This window comes from Balaenoptera borealis, assembly GCF_965194805.1.
Source record: "Balaenoptera borealis genome assembly, chromosome: 10".
Lineage (NCBI taxonomy): Eukaryota > Metazoa > Chordata > Mammalia > Artiodactyla > Balaenopteridae > Balaenoptera > Balaenoptera borealis.
In genome coordinates, this window is record NC_138874.1 from 112,861,688 (window position 1) to 112,881,820 (window position 20,133).

At 42.9% G+C, this 20,133-nt stretch overlaps 2 protein-coding genes across 6 annotated transcripts in view; one reads left to right on the forward strand and one right to left on the reverse strand.

Moving 5' to 3' along the window:
* DOCK1 (dedicator of cytokinesis 1) overlaps positions 1 to 20,133 on the forward strand; it is a 526,335-nt gene that overhangs the window by 219,679 nt on the left and 286,523 nt on the right. The window lies entirely within an intron of this gene.
* Positions 1 to 20,133, reverse strand: part of INSYN2A (inhibitory synaptic factor 2A) — a 242,293-nt gene that overhangs the window by 199,007 nt on the left and 23,153 nt on the right. For 2 of the 4 annotated variants that reach the window (XM_082406631.1, XM_082406633.1), the window contains one exon: positions 7,385 to 7,456. The exons of 1 other annotated variant lie outside the window; for it this stretch is intronic. In XM_082406631.1, the coding sequence (XP_082262757.1) occupies positions 7,385 to 7,456 (72 nt within the window). Of the gene's footprint in view, positions 1 to 770; positions 5,190 to 7,384; positions 7,457 to 20,133 lie in introns of all 4 variants that reach the window. One more of the 4 variants, XR_014248825.1, reaches the window with a different exon arrangement.

Below are 20,133 nucleotides of genomic sequence, written 5' to 3' on the forward strand. Positions count from 1 at the left end.
GTAAGGAATGGATGCTGTATCTAGCTCCTAGAAAAATCTACATGGTTGTCTAAAAGTGAATTACACTGATTTGCTCATGACACTGACAATGTAACTCCTTCACACTTTTAGACATAGGTGACTACCTCGTTAATTTTGACTTTTGAGGGTCTTAAGAGGAGGGCTTAAGGTTAATCAGTATAATTAACCTTTCTCTGCTGAATAATTTTTAACTAATTGCTTTACAAAGAATATGTTGAGATGAGTAATCAGTTTTCACTTTTACAGCTGTAATCAGTTACACATAGAATTTTTGATACTAAAGGTTAGTAAAAGGTCACTAAAGATGACTAAAACCTGATCCTTACATATTGGGGGAAAAAGAAAGAATATATTTTTATAATTCTCATGGAATAGACAAAACTTGGATTATTGGTTTGGGGAATTTTCAAGGAGAATTTTGAGGTCTGTTAAGTCATTTTTTTTTTCTAACGTTTAATTTACTTTATTAAAACATATTTCCTTACATCAGAATAACATCGCCTAAAGTATTATCCAAGGAAACCCTTTCTGTCATCTTCCTCCCGCCCCATCAGTCACTGTAAATACTAGGAACAGAGCACTAAGTATTAGACAAAAGCTCATTTCCTCCACATCAGTTCATGTTGGTAAAGAACTTAATATGCACAAGTAGTGGTGATCGAAAGCAGGCCTGCAAAGGCCACTTCCACTAAGAGATAATCACTAAATGACAAAGGCAGCGAAGATTCCACTCCAAGTGGGCTCTGGACAGGCTAGACCTGGCCCCGGTTCTGCATACAAATGCAATTACCTCTCTTAATAATAAGACTTCATTAGTTTCGAGGCCTCCAGCTCTGGTGGCTGTCCTGATTGCAGCTCCTTTTTTTGCAATACTCTGGAATCAGTGACATTTCCGTGCACATTTTTGTCTGGAATCTTTGCAGCATTCTATTTTGTGTTCTTATTGGTGATGCAATGAATTGCTACTGATGATTTGAGAAACTGCAAACCATTAATTCTGTGAATTCCTTGTTCCATCTCATAATATTAGGGTATTTTTCTCGTCTTTCCTAAAACCCTCCAATCATTTTGGAAAGGACCTTGCAGAATTTGGGAGCTTCCTTGATAAACAAAGATTTCGATGCACTGGAAAGTTCCCCAGCTGCTGTAAAGCTGAATGCTTATGTGCCAGCAGCAAGGCATCCCCTTTCATCCTTGGAAATGCTCTGGCTGTTTCTCCCCGTAATCCTTCTGGTTGTTTCCAACCCTCTAGCCTGGGGAGTGGGGGAGGTGTTCTGCAGAACACATCTAAACCCTCCCCGATACGGCACCCCTCCAAGGTGGTGCTCTGTCCTCTGCGTCAGCTGTCCCCACGTGGAGCACCCTGGTTGCCTCATCTCCCCGTCCTCTGCCTTTCTTCACTGTGTCTGTGGCCCACACCTTTGGTACAGAAGGTTCTCTGTTGTTATCACTCTGTTGTTACAAGGTCTTACGGTAGGGGTTCTACGGGCTGGTCTTCAGCCAGATCACCAATTCCTCCCGTCTCCCGGTGTGTGGGACCATGCCCCTCATCTCCTAGGAGTTCCATGAAAAATGCTTGCTGAGGAAATTCACAGAAGCACCACATGGAAGGGACTCGGGTACTTTATCAAAACAGTTGTTTGAAATTTTGTCTATCCTTGACCATCCATGGATCATATCAAAAGATGAAAATACAACATAGACAACAGGGCATCCTGCAAAGTCCCTCCCTCTGGGGTGTTGAAAACAAAGTGACAGGCGGACGGGCAGTGTTCCCTTCCCTTCGGGGGCCAAGTCCACTCACAGATTCACTGCATCATTATTAGTGTCACTTGAGGCTGGCTGTGGGTGGCCCTGATGATACAGAAAGGAAGCAGGTGCGGGCAGTGTCCTCCTGAAGGGGACAGGTGTTTCAGGACTTGGAACTAATGGTAGGAATTCTAATACTTTACAGGAAGATTTAAATTCTGGTAAAGATTCTACTTAATTAGTCTGAATCATCATTATCATTATCTTTCAGAGCTCGCTTTCATTCCCCAAAGCCTTTGAACTGAGGTTAGCACAGGCTATCCTCATAAAAATGCACAAATTTGAATTCAAGCCATTTTGTTGTGGTATTATTTTACGAATTAACCACTTCAGTAAAGCTGGGAAATGGTATGTTGCATTGTTCCTTTTTGAAACAAAATCTGAACAAAGGATGAATCGTCAGTTAGCGTGACTCATCAGATTAGTCTGACAAGAGACCTCCTGAGATAGGGTGGATACAAAGGATTTCAACTGCTTATGAGCAAAGATTATATTAGTAATTTATCCTTCAAACATTTTCTGAAATAATTACAGCCTATTTTGACAGGAAATATGGATGATAAGCCAGAAAAGTTTTACTACAGAAAACTAAAACTTGTATCTCTTGTTATCTTGTTTCATGCTGAGATGGTCTTAAATTAGAATTTCACAATTGGTCCAGATCAAAATGGAAAGAATGTCGTTTTAGGAAACAAAAACTGTAGTCATGTCAACCACCTCCAAATTCCCAGTGATGGAAGATATCACTTTTGATGCTTGGGTTTCAGTGTCTAGGAAGCAGGGCAATCCATTGCCCAAGGATGGTTGTTTCGGCTCTTTGTAAATCGATTTGCCAATACAGGAATGGATGTTATTTGGTTGAGAAATGCCCTGTGAATGCCCAAACTTTTATCTCCACGTAGACTTTCTTTTGAAGCTCTCAGATCCATTCCTTTCATAATTGTAGATCACTGACTCACGGGATTTCAGAGCTAGAAAGGACCTACCTGATCCCTTCCTTCAATCATGCAGAACTTGGAGATCTAATGGACACCCCTCCAAAGACAGAGGATGGCAGCTCAGCCCTAACCTCTGGGGCGCCCCCTATCTGAGCATCAGTCCCAGGCAGGCTGATTTTCACAACCTTTTGTTTGTGGTCCTGGAGGCCCTTTTTCCATGAAATTGCTTCAAGATCTTTTGTCCCTTTGATATTTTTTTTTCCATGACAGACTTATTTTTTTACAGAGAAATATGTACTGCCACCCATGGCAAAGGCATACATTTATTCAAGGGCTTACATTGCTAGAACCACAGGCAGCTGTGTCTTGGACACGGCCCCCTTTGCATGTCCCTAGGCCAAGTGTTACTGGCAACACGGTGGATTCTTACACCGCTCGGAGAGGGTACTTGGGTTTCAGGTGAAAAGCAGTGTGTAAATGCAAGATGGGTGGGATCAAATTCATTGACTTCCAGGGCTCTCTGCCTGCCAGCAAACAGGTATGACAAATGACAACATGTGGAAACTGGCAGCTCTGATGGCCCCTCGTGTTCGCCCAGGCTCTGGGACAACCACAGGCCTTTGGCATTTTAAAATGTCTTTATTTTGAAACTCCTTCAACCTATTCAGTTCTGAGGTGCTGCAGGCATCCTCTGAGAAAGACCCAGAAGAGTGGCAGAGATGGTGGTATAGGGACTTTTAGAACATTCCTGAAGTCTAGGGTGCAGGCCCTGGTACCTGAGAGCCTGGGTGCAGAGCCAGGCATAGAACCAACTGCAGGGACTCCAAGCTTGAACTCATCCCCTTCTGATGGGATCGTCTCTACAGAGGTGTTTGCAGGAACTGATGGAGGATTTTTTGCAGTGTCCTCCGTGAAAAGAGATGCGCTTAAATCATAAAGCCTTTGCAATTTGGACACTCCCTCTGGCTCACCTCTGAGATGTTCTGGCTGCCCATTTGCACTGCTACAGGGTCACCTGGACAGGTGACTTCTTCTGCCCAAGGCCTGTTGCGTTCTGAATGCTTTTCTATCAAAGAAACCTCTATCCTTCATGAAGCGTTTGACATTTGAGGATTGAATCACAGGGCCGACCGTACACTGAGAAATCATCTGGGTGAATTCTCCCTTGCTCTACACTCCCCATTCTTTTCTGGCAAAAGGGAACCCCAAGGGAAATTACCTATCTGGAGGTATCAGCAACTGCCAGCCACCACTCTTTTGTACCAGTCTTTGGTTTTCTGATGGGATTATAAAAGCCCCCTTCACCGAGGTGCTGGATTAGCCACCACCATTGTGCCCCCCCATGATGGAACTGCCGCCCACGCGGGGCTGGACGCTCCTGGCAGACAGGCTCCGCTGTTGTTGATCCCTGACCCTCTGTCCTCACTTCTCCAGCTGTGTGCTCACCAAGGGGATGCTGGGTTTGGATCTGTTTATGCCATTTGTACTCACCATTGAAATGATGTGATTTATTTGAGTGTTACATAAACCCATGAGATATACTGGAGGCAAGAGAGAATTATTTCTGTGGGTTAGATGTTTTGGACAGAGCAGCGTGCTACAAACTACTGAGTGTGACAAAGGGAGGGGCAAATCGGCGTCCAGAAGGACCCTGAAATCAGGTTCCATCACAAGACGGTGTTCTACGTCAGGAAGATGGGTGTGGTTCGTGGCAGATACCTTGGAAGTCCAGTGGGGGTGACCACGGGCACAGGAGACATCTGGGCCTCACCTCAAAAGATTGGCATAACTTAAAATCATGTACATTGTAAGACAATTATATGATTCAAATTCAAATAACATGTTTACGTTTATGATTTCCCTTTTGACTGGTGTTCCAATTAGTGAACCAGAAGTGAGCTTTCTTTCCTCTCATCTGTAGTGCTCAGAAAACTCTTGCTAATGTCAGTAACCAATGTCAAGAGTAACTGTTAAATTTTAACAGTTATAATTTTAAATTATGTCCTATATAAAGTGATAGGAAAACTGGGAAACAGAATTTGACAAATATATATGTTCAACTTGGTAATAATATAGAGACCTCTATTTGAATTCATAGCAGGAAGACTGCTTTTTGGGGCAGTGGGAGTCTAGCTGAAATGTTACTATTAAGCCTTCCGAGTAACTTCTCTTTGCAGCAGAAGTTGGAGTGTTGGGAAATTTTTGTTGTTGTTATCAGTCTGATGGGGGGATTTTAAAACACTTTCCCGAAAGAGCGATCTAAAACTCCACTTCTTCTCTAGTACCGCCTCTCCCGGGATGCTCTGTTCACTTAGAGAGAGGGCTTACTTACTGTAGGGTGGCACGGCTCTAGAGGCCCCCACTGTACACAGTTCCTGAAGATGCACAGTCCCTGCGGTCACATCTTTGATGACAAGGTCTCTATGAAGAGATACGCATTTCCCCAGTTTGCAGGAGATGAGCAAAGTGGTTGCAATGACTCAATCCCTCTACCTGGTGGGTGAGTCTTACTAAATTTTGTCAAATTCTTGTGGTGCTGGAACTCCCAGTTCTTATGATAAATGGGCCAGTGGCCTGTGTACTGGGATTCACACAGATTGCTGGGTGAGCCATGTCTAAACAATAACCACTCAAGGCTAATTCCTGTCCTTCACAGACTGTTAAATCACTTGTAACATCACTTTTTATTTTTCAATGTAAGTTACTTCTGGATTTAGAGCTAAATTTATGTAAATTACTTCAATTTACATTGGAGAGTGTCCTAATAAAGTCTTTCAGTCACCCACAAAATGTTAAGTGGGTTTACATCATCAAGCTCACTCTTAGCAATGTCTTTGGAAATCTGTGTTCACTTCAACTCTGTAACATTGGAGACTGGAGGAGTTTTAGCTCCCAGAGTAGCAAAAGCTAAATGGTGAGGATATTTATGCCAGGAGCTCTCAGTTCTTCATTTCTTTTCCTAATTGACTGGTTTAGTGAAAGCATTTTTTTTTTCTTTGAAAGCGTTTTATTTTATGTCACTTACATCCCTTCCCTGTTGATTCAAAATTGTTTCCCATAATATGGGTGCAGTAAAAAGATTCCCACCAACCAAACTTCTCTGATAAGTTTGTATTGGGAGTGCTTGGCGTTTCTTGCCTGGGCGCTTGATTTTCACCTCCTTGTTAACAGTGGAGAGCAATCAGGCATCTTGGCCTGCTGGGTCAGGGCTGCTGCAGGGGACCCGGGTCCCTCTGGGTAGCCAGGAGGCCTTAGCAGTTTGTGTGCCTTTTACTAGATCGTAACCAGGCCATGGTTCCTGCAAGGCAGGCTTTCTCAGTCTCGACACAATTGACAGTTGGACGGGCTGACTCTTTGTCGTGGAGGGCTGTCCTAGGCGTTATAGGATGTTAGCAGCATTCCTGGCCTCTACCTAGTAGATGCAGTAGCACCTCTCCAGTTGTGACAGCTGAAAGCATCTCCCTCCATTCTTGCCAAATGTGCCCTGGGAGGCAAAATCTCCCTGGGTTGAGAACCCCTGCAGGACGGACTTTGCTACGGTGGTGCCGGAGCTCGTGTCTGCCCTGTGGTTTCTTCTGCTGCAGCCACACCAGTCACCAGGTGACCCAACTCTACTTTTAAAGAACCTGGGGCCCGGTCTGGGATGCTCCGTCTGGATTGGAGATGGGATGGACCCAAGACTGTGCGGACTCAAGCTTTTTGCCATTGTTAAGACATTTATACCCTCTCCCTGTCTCTGCCTTCTTGATAGGAGGGTGGTAACTTTGAAGATCTCTTTAGAAGGTGTTTTTTGGTTGAGATTGGGGTTCCTTTATACAGTTTTAGATATAAAACTATGCAGCTTTTTTTTGTTGTTGATAATTTGGCAAATCAAGTAAAATTATTCTTCAGGCTTAATTTAAAAAAATGAACTAAATCATAACATCTCTCACTGCTCTCATTTTTTGCTTATGAAAATTACATTTCCAAAAAGAAAAACAAAAGACAGTAACCTCTCTGAAGGTCATGACCATGTCTTAAAATCCTGAATTATTGCCAAAAGCCTAACATGCTTTTTGCTTGTTGAAAGTTTCTGCTGTATTCTTGTCAATGTGAGTAATGTAAACGCACTTCAAATTGAAAAACAGGAAGACCAGCCATAGGGCTCTAGACAGGGGCTTATGCCCCAAGGGACGTAAGTGCCACAACCCTGGTGATTCCCCAGGAAATAAACTGCACATTGGGTTTTTCTGTGGTATTCCTAGCACATACAGTATGGTTTGCAGCCTTTGATCTATACCATCTGAAGGGCTTATATTTCACAGCCGTTCCGGAACACACAGTACAGTGTTCCTGGCTATCGATTCTGAGGGAACAAGCCATCAAACTTACACCGATTTTGGAAACACTGCTAAGATACATTTGCAAGATACATGGGTTCAAGCTCTCCCTCAACCCGTGATTCTATATGTGAGGTTGACTATTTAGAAGCAGCCTAGAATTATGGTCAGGAAAGGTTCTTTACTTTTTGTGTGATGTAATCACCCCAGCATGATCCCAGATGATTCTTGCATTCGTGGGTAAACATCATTTGTCACTCATAATAACAAAGTGGGAAGAGGAGAACGTTGACATACCTATAGATAATACATGCACTGTTCCTGCATGTGTCACAATTAGCTGTGTCTTGCCCAGTCCGATATGAAAGCCTACAAGATAAGAACAGGAGAGCATTACACGTGGTGGCCGCTGGCTTTTCTAGAGCACGCAGCTCCAGTCAGATTCCTTCCCAATGCCATTGCTCGTTATGGTAATAGAAATCGGTCAGCGTGTTTCCCATTGTGCTCCTGTCTCTGCATTTATTGTATACAACCAATGCAACCTCTACAGCTGATATTTAAATTAAATCTAGGATGCGAACATAAACTACTGCATGAAGTAAATAATCTGATTTTGTTCTAAGCAAAGGGAATTTGGGATGTTTCAGTGCAGCTTGATATTTATGGTGTTTACAAGAAACTTTGATGGGAAACCGACCCCAGATCTTCTGACTTGTTTCTGCCCCACCACCCCTTGGCCTGCGAGAGGAGGGGTCTGCGGACTGGGGCCCTCAGGCGAATCCCACTCTGAGCCAGCAAGCTAAGATTGAATTTTACATTCATAAATGGTTGAAAAAGATTGAAAGAATAATAGTATTTGGAACACGTGAAAACTAATGAAATTAAATTTTCAGTGTCCATAAATAAAGTTTTAAGTTTTGATAATAAAGGATAGTGAAAATTTTTACGTTAGTAGCTACAATGCCCTTGGTCTGCAAATCCCAGGATACTCACTCTCTAGCCCTGTAGAGAAAAAAATGTGCTGACCTACGTGGTAGAGTATCGTGCTGCATTGTCAATGCCTTCTGACACCCGTCCCTGGCTATATTCTCTGGTGAGTTCTGTCAGCCCTATGAGACTAGACATTTTTAGGAGGAGAGGTAGGGGTGCTGATTCTCTTCCCATTAACAGAAATAACCTTAGGGTATTTTTTGGAGTATATTCTGGAAGGTTGTATAGACTTAAAGGTTTGATGAGAGGATTTTCTTGAATCTTTGTCAGCCCAGTCACCCCAAGAAGCTAGTTTTGGGGAGCTTTCATAATGTTTTTCCCACCACTTTGGCTGGCCTTCCCTCTCTGATATTTTTAACATGCAGGCATATTTTATTCTGAATATTACTTTGTGCTAAGGGACGAACATGATAACCAGAATCTTTTAAATTAGTGGCAGAAGAAAAGCTTCCGTCTGAATTGGCTTACAATACTTCGGGGGCACATTTACGTTTGGAGAGTGACTCAGCATAATAATAGTGCTCAGAAGGTTTTCTGTCAACATGGATAGTCGATATTTTATCACCTTCCCTATGTAAACTTCTCTTACATGCGTCATGGATTTTGAATTGAAATTAACTTTTGTTTTCCTCATTATATTTGGTGTTGCATAAACATTTGACAAAAGGATTTTCCTCTCCATGCCATGTTGTCGCACTGAGCTTTGGTGAACTCGGACTTGACCTTTGAGTTCTGTGCATTTCACTTATTAATCAAATGACAATATTCTGTCCTAAAGTGTCACCAGTCAGTGCCTGTGGCCCATGATATTCGAGCCAGAATTGGAATCACCCTGGGGCTGCGTTTGTGTTGACCTTTGTCCCCCATATTGGACGCCTTTGGATGCCCACTTGGGGTCTTTTCCTCTCCCCTGAGCTTTGTCAGGAGGGGAGCAGGGAAGAGCTTGTGCATCACACTTTCCTCTTTTCCTTAGCCCTTTCCTCCTGATGACAAGCCCCAAGGGTACATTCCTCCTGAACCTTCCTTCCTGGCTCCAGATTTGTTGAACCCATCCCAAGGGTCCTCTTGTGTTAGACATTGACCTCCATTCTCCCATGCCTTATTATATATAAAAGGCCTTTCTCCATCCCACTGATTTTACTGGTGCTCTATCCTAAGCTCATGTCTGACCATGGTCATTTTGTATGGTGAAATAAGCATGGTACTTGAGCACAAGTCCTGGCAATGACGTGTTTGCTGCAGGACGTGCCGTCCCGCTGTTAGGCTGGGCTGCAGACGAGGGACTGCTCTTCTGTGTGTTGCATTGGTGTGTATTAAGCACCAGCCAGGGAAGAGGATATGTAATAGTTTTCTATATGCGCTAGTCACATTCTAAAGTTTAGGCTTTTAAAAGAAAACAGACGAAATCAAGGGCATTTCCTAACCTTTATTTGAGGGGCACGCTTACTGGGCTCTAAGGAAAATCCGACTTCCATGCTTGCAGAACTTTACTGCTCGAGACCTCAGGACGAATCTGCATCAGTTCTCATCGACACCAACACCCCTTCCTTGCCCAGGAGCATGGAGTTCCCAAGTGTCTCACTTACATTGGAGCCTCGAGTCCTCGAATTAATTACGCTACCTCATTTTACAGAGGAGAATATAGCAACACTTCAGGTCTGGGATCTCATTATTCTTAGACCCCAGGCTTCTGATGCTCCGTGACGCCCTGCTCGAACCTTGGGACCTGTGTTCTGCACTTTGTATAATTGCCACCTTGGGATAGTCAATGAGTCCAGCACTGACAGGACAAAGGCTTCAGGCACCTAAAACGCACAAGAGAACTCTCTTCCAGGACCTTGGGGTTCTTCAGTTATAAACTGCTCTTTTTAAAGCCCTTTCTGAACAGACTATTCTTATCACTTGGTAAAAAGCACGCATTTTTTCCCTGTTATAATCAGTAAACAAATAATGGTTAAGTGCCATTAGGTGTCAGACATTATTCTGGCTACTGAGGAGACATTTTGGAATAAGATTGTGTCCTTGTCCTTGAAGCTTACAGCAGAGTGGGAGAGCCAGACGGGCAACACATGAACACATGAATGAATGAATGAATGAATGAATGGCTTTGGATATGGCTCGTTGTTAAGGAAATGTTGTACGGGTGGCTTTGGCTAACCCCCCGAGGACCCTGCATTTGGCATGAGACCTGGATGATAATGAAAGAGCAGTTAGTCATCTCCAGATCTAGAGATGAGTTTTGCAAACAAAAGGGCCATCACTTGTGAACATCATAATGGGAATGATGTTGGCATGTTTGCAGGACAGAAAAAAGGGCCAGTGTGGCTAGAATAGCTGGAGCACGAGAGAGGTGGGAGGTGAGAAGAGATCATATAAAATAGGAAACTCTTTGGACATTGTTATAAATTTAATGGGAAGCCACTGTAGAGGTTTATTTATACGTGGATGACAGAATGACATGGAACCTACTTCCTCCTAACCTTTACTCTCACTCCTCCCTTTCTGTCACATCATTTGCATTCAATTTCTTTTTTCTCCCTTCTTTTATTTGTAGCCCAACCTAACTCACACAATCCTGAGATACATGATGGTTTGGCTGATGTCTGTTGATTAGAATCAAGTGAGTCATAATATCTGCTTTATAGAGAGACATATCTGTGTGTGGTCCCATCCCCCCTTTTTTAGCTAATTTAAATGAAAATTTGGTGGTCCGCCATATTGCCACCATTGTGAGAAGTGTTTTCAAGAGCTCATTGCCACGAACTATTCTTGGGAAGACCCTTCAGGATGTTTCCATGGTTTTGTTAAGGACCTTTCTTTTTGAAAGGATTCAAATGTTTGGAGTCCAAAAAGGTAGTTCATAAAAACAGATGTCAGTGAGAGATAAATTTGTGGATAAAAGTTAAAGTGTTGTCCTTGTGTCATATGGTTGAGTCACAGGCTGCCTCCAGTAGCTATTGTTAATCAAGGTATGTCCACTACAATTTTATTAAGCATGAGGGTGTTCTTAGTAGAGGGCTTAAATTGTGTAGCCCATTGTGCTTATTGCTTTGATAATCCATCTAATTGTCCTTGGGGCTTCCAAGATGTAGGGTTTGGCTTCGCTGATGATTTTATGGTCACATTAATAATTGTGTTGCAGAATCTGAATGAATGTGTTCTCCAAATACAGGCAAAACAGATAAGTCCTTTCTACAGGACAGGGCACACCAAGTGCCATTATGGAATGTCCCTGTTTTTTCCTTCTCGCTTGGAAACAAGTCATAAAACCAATACTTGGAATGATTATCTTTCTGGATTGCCGTTGCCAAAAAGAGAAGCAATCCAAAAACTCTGAACTGCTGGAGCAGATGCTTCTCCAGTGACAGTAGGGCTAGAGGTCTTTTGTGATTAGAAGTTTGGAGAAGAGAGAGCTTAGATTATGGATGTCAAAGCCATAGAGGGAGAACATCTTGATCAAAAATTATAAATTTTCTGTCTTGCACATTAATTGCTACCTTTACAAAACTCTTTTTTGTTTTGAGGAACCTATACCTTATATAGGTTTATAACCCCACGCCTGTCACAATGCCTGGTACACGCTGGGTGTTTGGTTAATATTAATTTATTAACCAAATAATACAGTCAGTCTCTGTGTTCTCATATTGAAGTCCAGTAACAGACAAATCTAATGAAAAAAATTCTGAGTGCAAAGAGCATATGAAAAGTATAAATTATGAAAAGTTCTGGTTCTCACTTTCTAGTGTGAACCTCTTTGGATCCCAGTGATAGGCATGCTCACTGCAAACATGGATTTTTTAATGCACTGATCTTTGCAGCACTTGCTGTTTATCATCTCACTACAGTTAGTTGCCATTTGTCAATGTTCTGGACTCAACAGCATATATTACTATGGTGGGGGGAGGTGGGGGAGTGGAAGGCATAACATTCAGCACCAAGGATAGCACCAAGAGTCCAAGGTGCTGTTTTTCCTGTTCTATTGACCCTCTTGACTCCCATCCCTTCAGATCACCGTTCTAACCCAGGGACCATTTCTGGGATCCTGACCTTCTCCTTCCTTGATGCCCTTTGGACACTCATTGGTCAGGGTGGGCTTTATTGAAAGGTAAAGGAGACTAGACTTCAGTTATGAAATTAATGGGGATGTAAAGAGAATGGACTTTGTGGAAAGCACATGGAGGGATTGTTGTTCTTGATTTGTTAAAGCAGAAGGTTTTGCTCAAGCTAATTTTACAAGGTAGTTTTGGTGGAGTCCAGTTAGAGAGTCATTTCCACTTCCACTTTGTAGTGAAACAGATTTCTTCCGAAGACCTTGCTGTACTTTAAAGAAAGTAAAATGAGGGTCCTTTATAGAAGACAGCATGGAACTCTGGTTGGGGCACCCCCATTCAAAGAACACATCAGACCCTCCTTTCTTAATGGCCTAGAATTTTCAAGTTTAACTCAGAATGTGGTTCACCAGTTTCTCTAGCTACCTTTGGCTTCCGAGGGCATCTGCTCCAATTCTTTAGTTGTCATTATCAAAAATTCCTGAAGGTAAAAATATGCTTTTGTCCACTTCTATGAAATAGACAGCATTGGTGACAATTTTGGGTCTGCAAGTCTTCAGTTAGTCGCGTTGCAGATCAGCAACAAAAGAGGCAATGAGGAATGGGATTTAAAAAACAGAAACAAAGAAGGGAAGGCCAAGGGCAGAGCTGGTGTGGCGGTTTTTGTCACAAAGCCTTAGGAATGATCAACGAAGGAGCATGTCTGCCAGCTTCAGTCTGAGCTGGACCACAGGTGTGTCCTGGGAGGCAGGGATGGAGAGCCGGGGACAGACGGCATCTGCTTTTTCATGAACGCATCACAGGGAGATCTAAGATAGCAGGGCCCTGGGTGGTAGGAGAGGGCGCTGCAAAATGTCACAGAAAGGTCACCGGAAGCTTTCTTCCTGGCTCAATGTCCAAGTGGCTCAGTGTCTCTGAGACCTTGAAGATGGGGCCTGAGAGTGGAGACTGACAATTCTGTGTCTCCACTCCAGCCCCAGCAGAGAAAAATTGTTTGGTGGAAAGGTCAGGAAAGGGAAAAAAATGTCTCGTAACTGTGCCTGCTCTCAAAAGCAAAGTCTGACAAAGTTATAAGCAGCTCAGAGAGAAGCGTGGTTGGCAAGTGGCAGTAATTCTATGGTATTGAATTGTAATCACTGGTACTGGATTACTGGATGGGCTTTAACGTGCTGTTTCTCCTGCCACATCTCACAACACTGTTTTCGCCAGAAGATCTTAAATTGCCCATGGAAAAATCTCTTCTCACATTCCCCGGGGAACTGTGGATGCAGTGTTTGGTTTTAGATTTCAGAAAAGCATTCTCCTCTCAACCAGCATCACCAGTGTGTAAGCATGCACCTGGAGGGGCCCCTCCTCCACTTCCACTTTGGGACATAGAGCAGGGCGCACGGCGCAGGACACACAGCGCAAGTGACCCCAATTGCTAATTTGTGGGTCTTTTAAATGACATGGTGATTTTCAGCAAGTTTTAGAGCCCTTAGCATGTAAGCGAAAGACGTGTTTGGGTAATGTTAAAATCAGGGCGTGATCCTTGAATTGGGGTCTTCAAAACACTGGTTACGTAGGGTATTGAGTCACTTTGAATTAAGTCAAAGGTATGTGTTAGGTCCTCTGCTCAGACATGGTTTGCTGCAACGAAGAACATGGCACGGTCTCTGCTCTGAGTGATCATTTTATGCCCTTGTTTAATTTATTCTCCTAATTTTGATCTCTCTTGTTCTTTCAGCCTTCTCACTTCATCTTCTCCCTTTTTTTTTTTTCCATCCGCATTCTAGGCCAGGTTTGTGCTCCAGCTGTGCCTTCTTGATAACTGAGCCATCATTTATGTCAGCATCTTAAAGGGCTTTTCAACTTAATAGTCTCAAAGTGATGTTAATTAGAGGCATAAAGTGATACCACTACTTTTGTTGGGGGAAATTAAATTTCAAAAATAGTCAAACTCAGCTGTTTTCAGTGACCGTCTCCTATGTTTTAAGCCCACCTCTGGCAGTAGTTTTGGCTTGTTCCTAAGTCTAATTTCTCACTAGGAATTTGCCAGATTATGCCCTGAACTGTAGTTTAGTTCCTATATCAGCTGTTTAGTGGCTAAAGTGAATGTAGACTTTCCCCATATAACCATGGAAACTCAACTATATCTGTTTTATTAACTTGAGCTATTAAATGCCAGGATTTGGGGGACATCCAATTTAAGTTTATTTAAAAAATATGACGTCAATTTTCTTAACAAACGCCAAGAACACCCATTGGTCAATAAAAGGCAGTACTGGCTTTCACTGGTGATGGTCTGACCAGGTGCCTTTTTCCCAGTAGCTGAGGGGAGCCGTTCTGTAGCCAGTGGCAGACTTGCTATGTTAGGCTGAGCAATTCTTTGTTCATTAGTGGCCTGGAATCCCCAAGCTGACAAAGCAGCGTGTTTGTTTTAATAACTGAGGTTGCGGTTTGAAGAACACAGACTAACACTGACCCCAGATCTTTTCACCACCCCTGCTTTCCCCTGCCTTAGGGATGTCTAAGTGGGCTGGTTGTTGTGAAGCCTTGTTAGAATTCGGCACCGTCACTGGCTCTTCAGGTGCCCTTTGGCCAGCTCTCAATGACTTTCCTCCACCAGCACTCCCAGCATTTGGTATCGTTATGGCGTGCTTTGCCTTCTTCTTTGTTTGCCCAGCCAACATCTGGCTTGCTGGGCACAGGAGAGGTGGAAAGGCTTTGGACGCATGGAATGATGAATGAAAGAGCAAATGAAAGATAAAGTTATCTGGGAAGGTAACTGTGTCTCAGTCGATCTATGAGGGTTGGTTTGATCTCTTTTTCAGTGGAGTTTGGCAGCTCTTGACATTTAAAGAACGCTTTAAAAGACTCACTTCCATGTTTTCTGTTTATTACCCTGAATGTGCTAGAGCAGTGCCTGCACTAGTTTCTTGGTTATAATCGCTGCATTGTTCGTATTTAGAGAATTTTAGCCAGCAATCATTTATTCTAGGACCCTGGTTTCTCTCTTCTCCTCTTCTTTTGCCTGTAGATGTGAGGTCAGGCAGTAAGGCCATTCTCATTAACTACTGGTTTCCTCTGTTTTTAGTTTTTTGTCTTCTGGACTTCTTTTTGGAGGAAAGGGCTCTCATTGAGATTGAAGGACATCGAATACTTCTTTCCACACACACTCATGCGATCCTCCTGAATTTGAATGTGTATGTTCCACATGTCGCTTGCATAAAATAAGAGTTGTTCTGGTTGGAACCTTTAAGGGAAGTCCATTTTTGGAGTCCTGTGTTAGAAGAAATAATCACTCTACGAACTTGACTGTTAGATTTCACAGCATTCTCTGTTGAGTCTCAGTACAGCTGAAAAAACTTGAGGGCTAGCCTGGGAACTCCAACACCATGTATGATTTTGGCTTGTTGGAAACTGTGCAGAGGTCCAAACAAATTACTTAGAAGTGATGTTTTGGAGCACAGCCCAATCATAGCTTGAGCTGGATCTTTCTTCTTCCCATTAGTCTTACCCTTACTTAATTTCTTCCACCAGAGGGTGAAGTTCTCAAAATGGTACACGCATCATTCTCCCAGAGCCAAGAATTGAGATGTGGACCCTTGAAGAACGAGCTCTCTTTGTAACCCCGTGTGAGCTTATTAAACACATCAGGATGATTTTCAGTAATCCTAGTTATTTCTGTGTAGTGTTCTGATTTTAGACTTTCAAGCACTTTGCTATAAATTAGCCAAAGTAACCAACTGGCTTTCACCGTGTTTGCGTGTTCAGTTCATGGGATGGTTCTTGTTCGCCAGCTTTGTGCGTGGCCCTTTGCTGGGGAGCAGTTACTTGGATGAATAAAACACAGCCCTTGCCCTCACGACACTTAAAATCTAGAGGACATCTGTTTCCAAGATGAAGGAATTGCTTCTAAGTTGACGGAGTAAGTTGTGTAACTTCAAAAAGTAGCACTCCTTCCGTGGGGCAGTTTCTGTGCTTATTCACACCAGTATCCTTGGTCCAGACCAGCTCCTCTGTTCCCTCATAGGCTGCCCAGCATGGCTTCTGGCAAATTCCCAGCACCCTGTTGTGGCTCTTTTCCAGATCATTCCACAGTGAATGCTGATGATGTCCAATAGAGGTGTCTTTCTCCTGTGTGGCTGACAGCATATTGGTGGCCGTGGACACGGCTTCAGCCATCTTCCCAATCCCAGCACGTAGTTTGGTACCTTCTGGAGAGCAGGGCTGGAGCTGTGCTTCGTAAACGCCGGCTTCTGTCGTGACTGATAGAAAGTCAGTACCCTACCTCTCTTCTCTGCTTTAAACTTACCACCATGGAACATGCCATAAATTTGAGTTATGATTTTGCTTTTTAGTCTGTCTCTCCTACTAGAATGTCAGCACCCCGAGGGCAGAGATTTTGTCTGTTTATTCCCTGATGGATGTTTATTGCTCACTTTGGGGTCTGAAGTGTAGCGAGTACTCAAGAAACATTTTTGAATAATGAACGAGTGAATGAATGAGTGAGTGAATGAATGAAGAATCTGCCTGAGTGTTCTGCTGGATTAACTGATACCCACCCACAGGGTGGTCAGTTCTGTGATGTTCCCAGCTGGATCAGGTGAAAACACCTGTCTAAAAGTATTACCCTGATACCATCTTAAATTTCCCCACACAAGTGGGAAAGGTCAGTCATCCTCTGCTTCCCACACCCAGTTATTAAAATAAATGGCTTAGTCTGCACCTAAACCAGCTCCCCTCCTCACCCCAGGAAATGTCATTTCTTTATCCCAGAAGGAATCCTGGTGAACACATTTCAGTGGCAAACACCATATATAATGAACTCGGTGGCTTTCTTTAGACGCTGTTGACAAATTAACTTTTATTAGCCCAGCCCCCCAACAAATACGGTGACTCTGTTATTCTGGGGAGGCTCTGGCTGTGAGGGAAGCTTTTAATGCTTGTTTTCATTACAGAGAATTAAAGGGAAACTGTAATGGTGGTGAGTGGCGCAGCATGGCCGCCAGCATGGGGGGGTCAAGGCCATGCAGCGTCTAGTCCCCCGGGGCGGGGGGGTGGTGGGGGGTTTGGCAGGAGCTGCGTGCCTTTCCTCCAGCATGGTGTCTCATTATCTCTGCCTCTCCCTGCGCCCTGCCCCAGCTCTCTCCTTCCTTGCCTTTACACAGAGCCATGCATGATGAAGAAGAGGGAATGTCTTCCTATTATTGCATAGTCATTATTACTCCTATCAGAAATACGTTGAGATTTGAACAGAGACAGACACGGAGATGAACGCTATTATTAGGGCAGGACTTTTTCTTTAGTGTTTTCTAATCCTATTTCCATAATATAAAATCATAATATATAAAAATCGGGGCAGATATTAATTATTATTTGGCATGTAGAACTGCCCAGTTATATTACAAATAGGGCAGAGCTTTCAGTTTCTTTCATATATTCCTGAAATCAAGGAGATGCTAAGTTGCAAAATAATGACAATAATGACAAAAAAGTCACTGGCCCCAGAGGGCACCAGGAGTAGCTATTAATAAAGGAAACAACTTTTTAGGGCTGAGCTGAAGCTGAGTTGATTAACTTGTTTCCTGAAGGAGAGATAAGGCTAAAGCTATAGTTTATTGAAAATTAATGAAAGTGAGTTTTGGTGGCATTGCTACCAAACTAGAAGGAAAATAGGAATGTGAGTATACTGTATGAAAACAAATTTTCTTTCTGGGCTGCCATTTTCTTCAGCTGTAGTATTGTCACTTACCATCTTACAGAGGTTTTAATTTGAAAGCATTAATGATGTGCGTTGGGCAGTGGTTCCGATGGTAAATAACCACAGAGCTTTTATCTTTGATATGTGATTTCTTTTGATGTATTTTTTTTAGAGCACGTTAGTTCACAATTTTAAATCAGACTTCCTCTCCGTGAAGCTTCTGTGCTTTGTTTCAGAAGCTTGACATTGCACTCGTTTTTTAAACAAATGCTTCAGAGCTCTTGTAGCTGAAGATTAAAATCTTCAAATTTTGGTGTCAGCAAGTATAAAATTCTTCATGTCCAATTATGAGACTTCTATCTGGAGAGCTAGTCTAGTGCTGTAACCAATGAGATACTGACAAAAAAAATCTGACTCCATTTTGGGTCAAAATAGGCCCATTTTTAGACCTTCTTTACCTAGAGGAACTCATTTTTCATAATTGTCCATTCAGATCTGGCTTTTAAAACACAAGTTTGCTTGTTTTTATGGTGCATTAAAAACTTTGCTTCAGCGTTTGCTCACATGAATGTGGACAGAAATTTGATTAAGGTAGAGCTCGGGTGGCACTTGGTGGTCACTGGACGAGCCACTTAGGTGACAGGCGGTACGTGAAAGCTTTGAAGTGGTTTCCCCGGGAAGGTTGCTCATGGATGGCTGCTGGTCCCTGGACTTCCACATCAACGGCTTTGATTTTTCTGAAACTACCCCACAGAGGGGATTCCCCTTACTGATTAGGAATCCTTAAAAACATACTTTATTACTGGGGTCCCTTCCAAGGTGCTTTCTGCTTTCTCCAGAACATAAATTCACGTGGACCTTACCAGGTCTGGGTGTAGGAGCCTCTTGATCCCTTCAAGTAAAAGGAAGAACCCAGAATCGGCAGGAGCAACAAAAATGTCTGCTTTTCAAATCTGTGCAGACAGCCAGGTTTCCCATTTTCAGAGGAGGCAGAGGATGCTGCCGGGGCCTGATGGGTCTAGATGTGAGCTTTGTCTTTACTATTTCTCACCAGTCTTGACCTTGGGGACGTTACTTAATATATCCAAGCTTTAGTTTCCTGGTGGAAGCAATTCGTACATTACAGTGTTATTTTGGGGATTAAATGAGACAATGCAGAATGGCCACCATATTGTAGGTGCTCAGAATGGATGAGCTTTGTTGGTGCTCTGCCCAGAGACACACATTTCACCGGAACTCTCCCCCAGAGCCAATGGGAAATAGAGCTCAAACCATTTTTGCGTAGCTTAGCAGAAATTGCATGGGGTTTAAAAAAAAAAAGAAAAGTATTTGGAAAGTAGAACTTGCATTTCATTTCTCTCTTTTTTTAAGTCCGAGTTCTGGGACACAAATCCATCAATTCCATAAACGTTCATGTCATGCCTTGAATTGCTCATTTTATCTACGAATGGGGTGTCTGAATTGCCTAGTGGCTCTGTAGTGAGGCTTTTATTCACCTACCAACTTAAAAGGCTAGGGAGGTATTTGAAATCTCTTTTGGCATTCTGCACAGGAAGATTATTTAAATTACATTTTCAAGTATGTGTGATACCTACATGAAGCCCAAAGCAAGAATTTGGAACCTGTTTTATATTCTCATAAATATATGTGCTTCATTTTTCATATTAAGGACGGAAAGGCTTATTATTGCTTCAAAACTTAAAAATAGTACTTACAACGTTATATAAATTTAAGCTATAGGAAAGACTCAGTGCAGCCCTGTGTATTAAATGAAGAAAATGCTAGAAGAGAATATCATGTGTGCTTCTATTTCAAAATCATAAAACACGGTAACTTATACTTGGACTTTAGAACTTGAATATTTTATCACAAATATATAAAAGCCATTAGTTATAAAAGAAAAAGAAAAAAAGGGGAGTTTCCCTGAAGACTATTCAAAGGATTGCAAGCTAGAAGGACAGAGGCCAGTTCCAGCATGTGTAGCAGTGGAAGAGATAAGGGATGGCTGAAGCATCAGGAGGAGAAAGAAAACCTAATAGTGGGACCACTATGTGCATTTATTAACCGACATCCGTAGAAAGGGCTGTGTTGCTTTCTCTCTCTCTCTCTCAACTTCCATATGTATTTACAGCAGTGGCTGAAATTATGAAGTTCTTGGACATCTCTGGAGGATTGTTTCTTGGTCAGAAAGGACCCTTGAGGTCCCTTGGCTCGTGTGGACTGTCCTCCTTTCATGTGGGAGCGTGGGGCTCAGAGGGGCGAGGGTAGGAGGAGCTGGGAACAAAACCACGTTTCCTGACTCCACATCAGCTGCCCTGGCC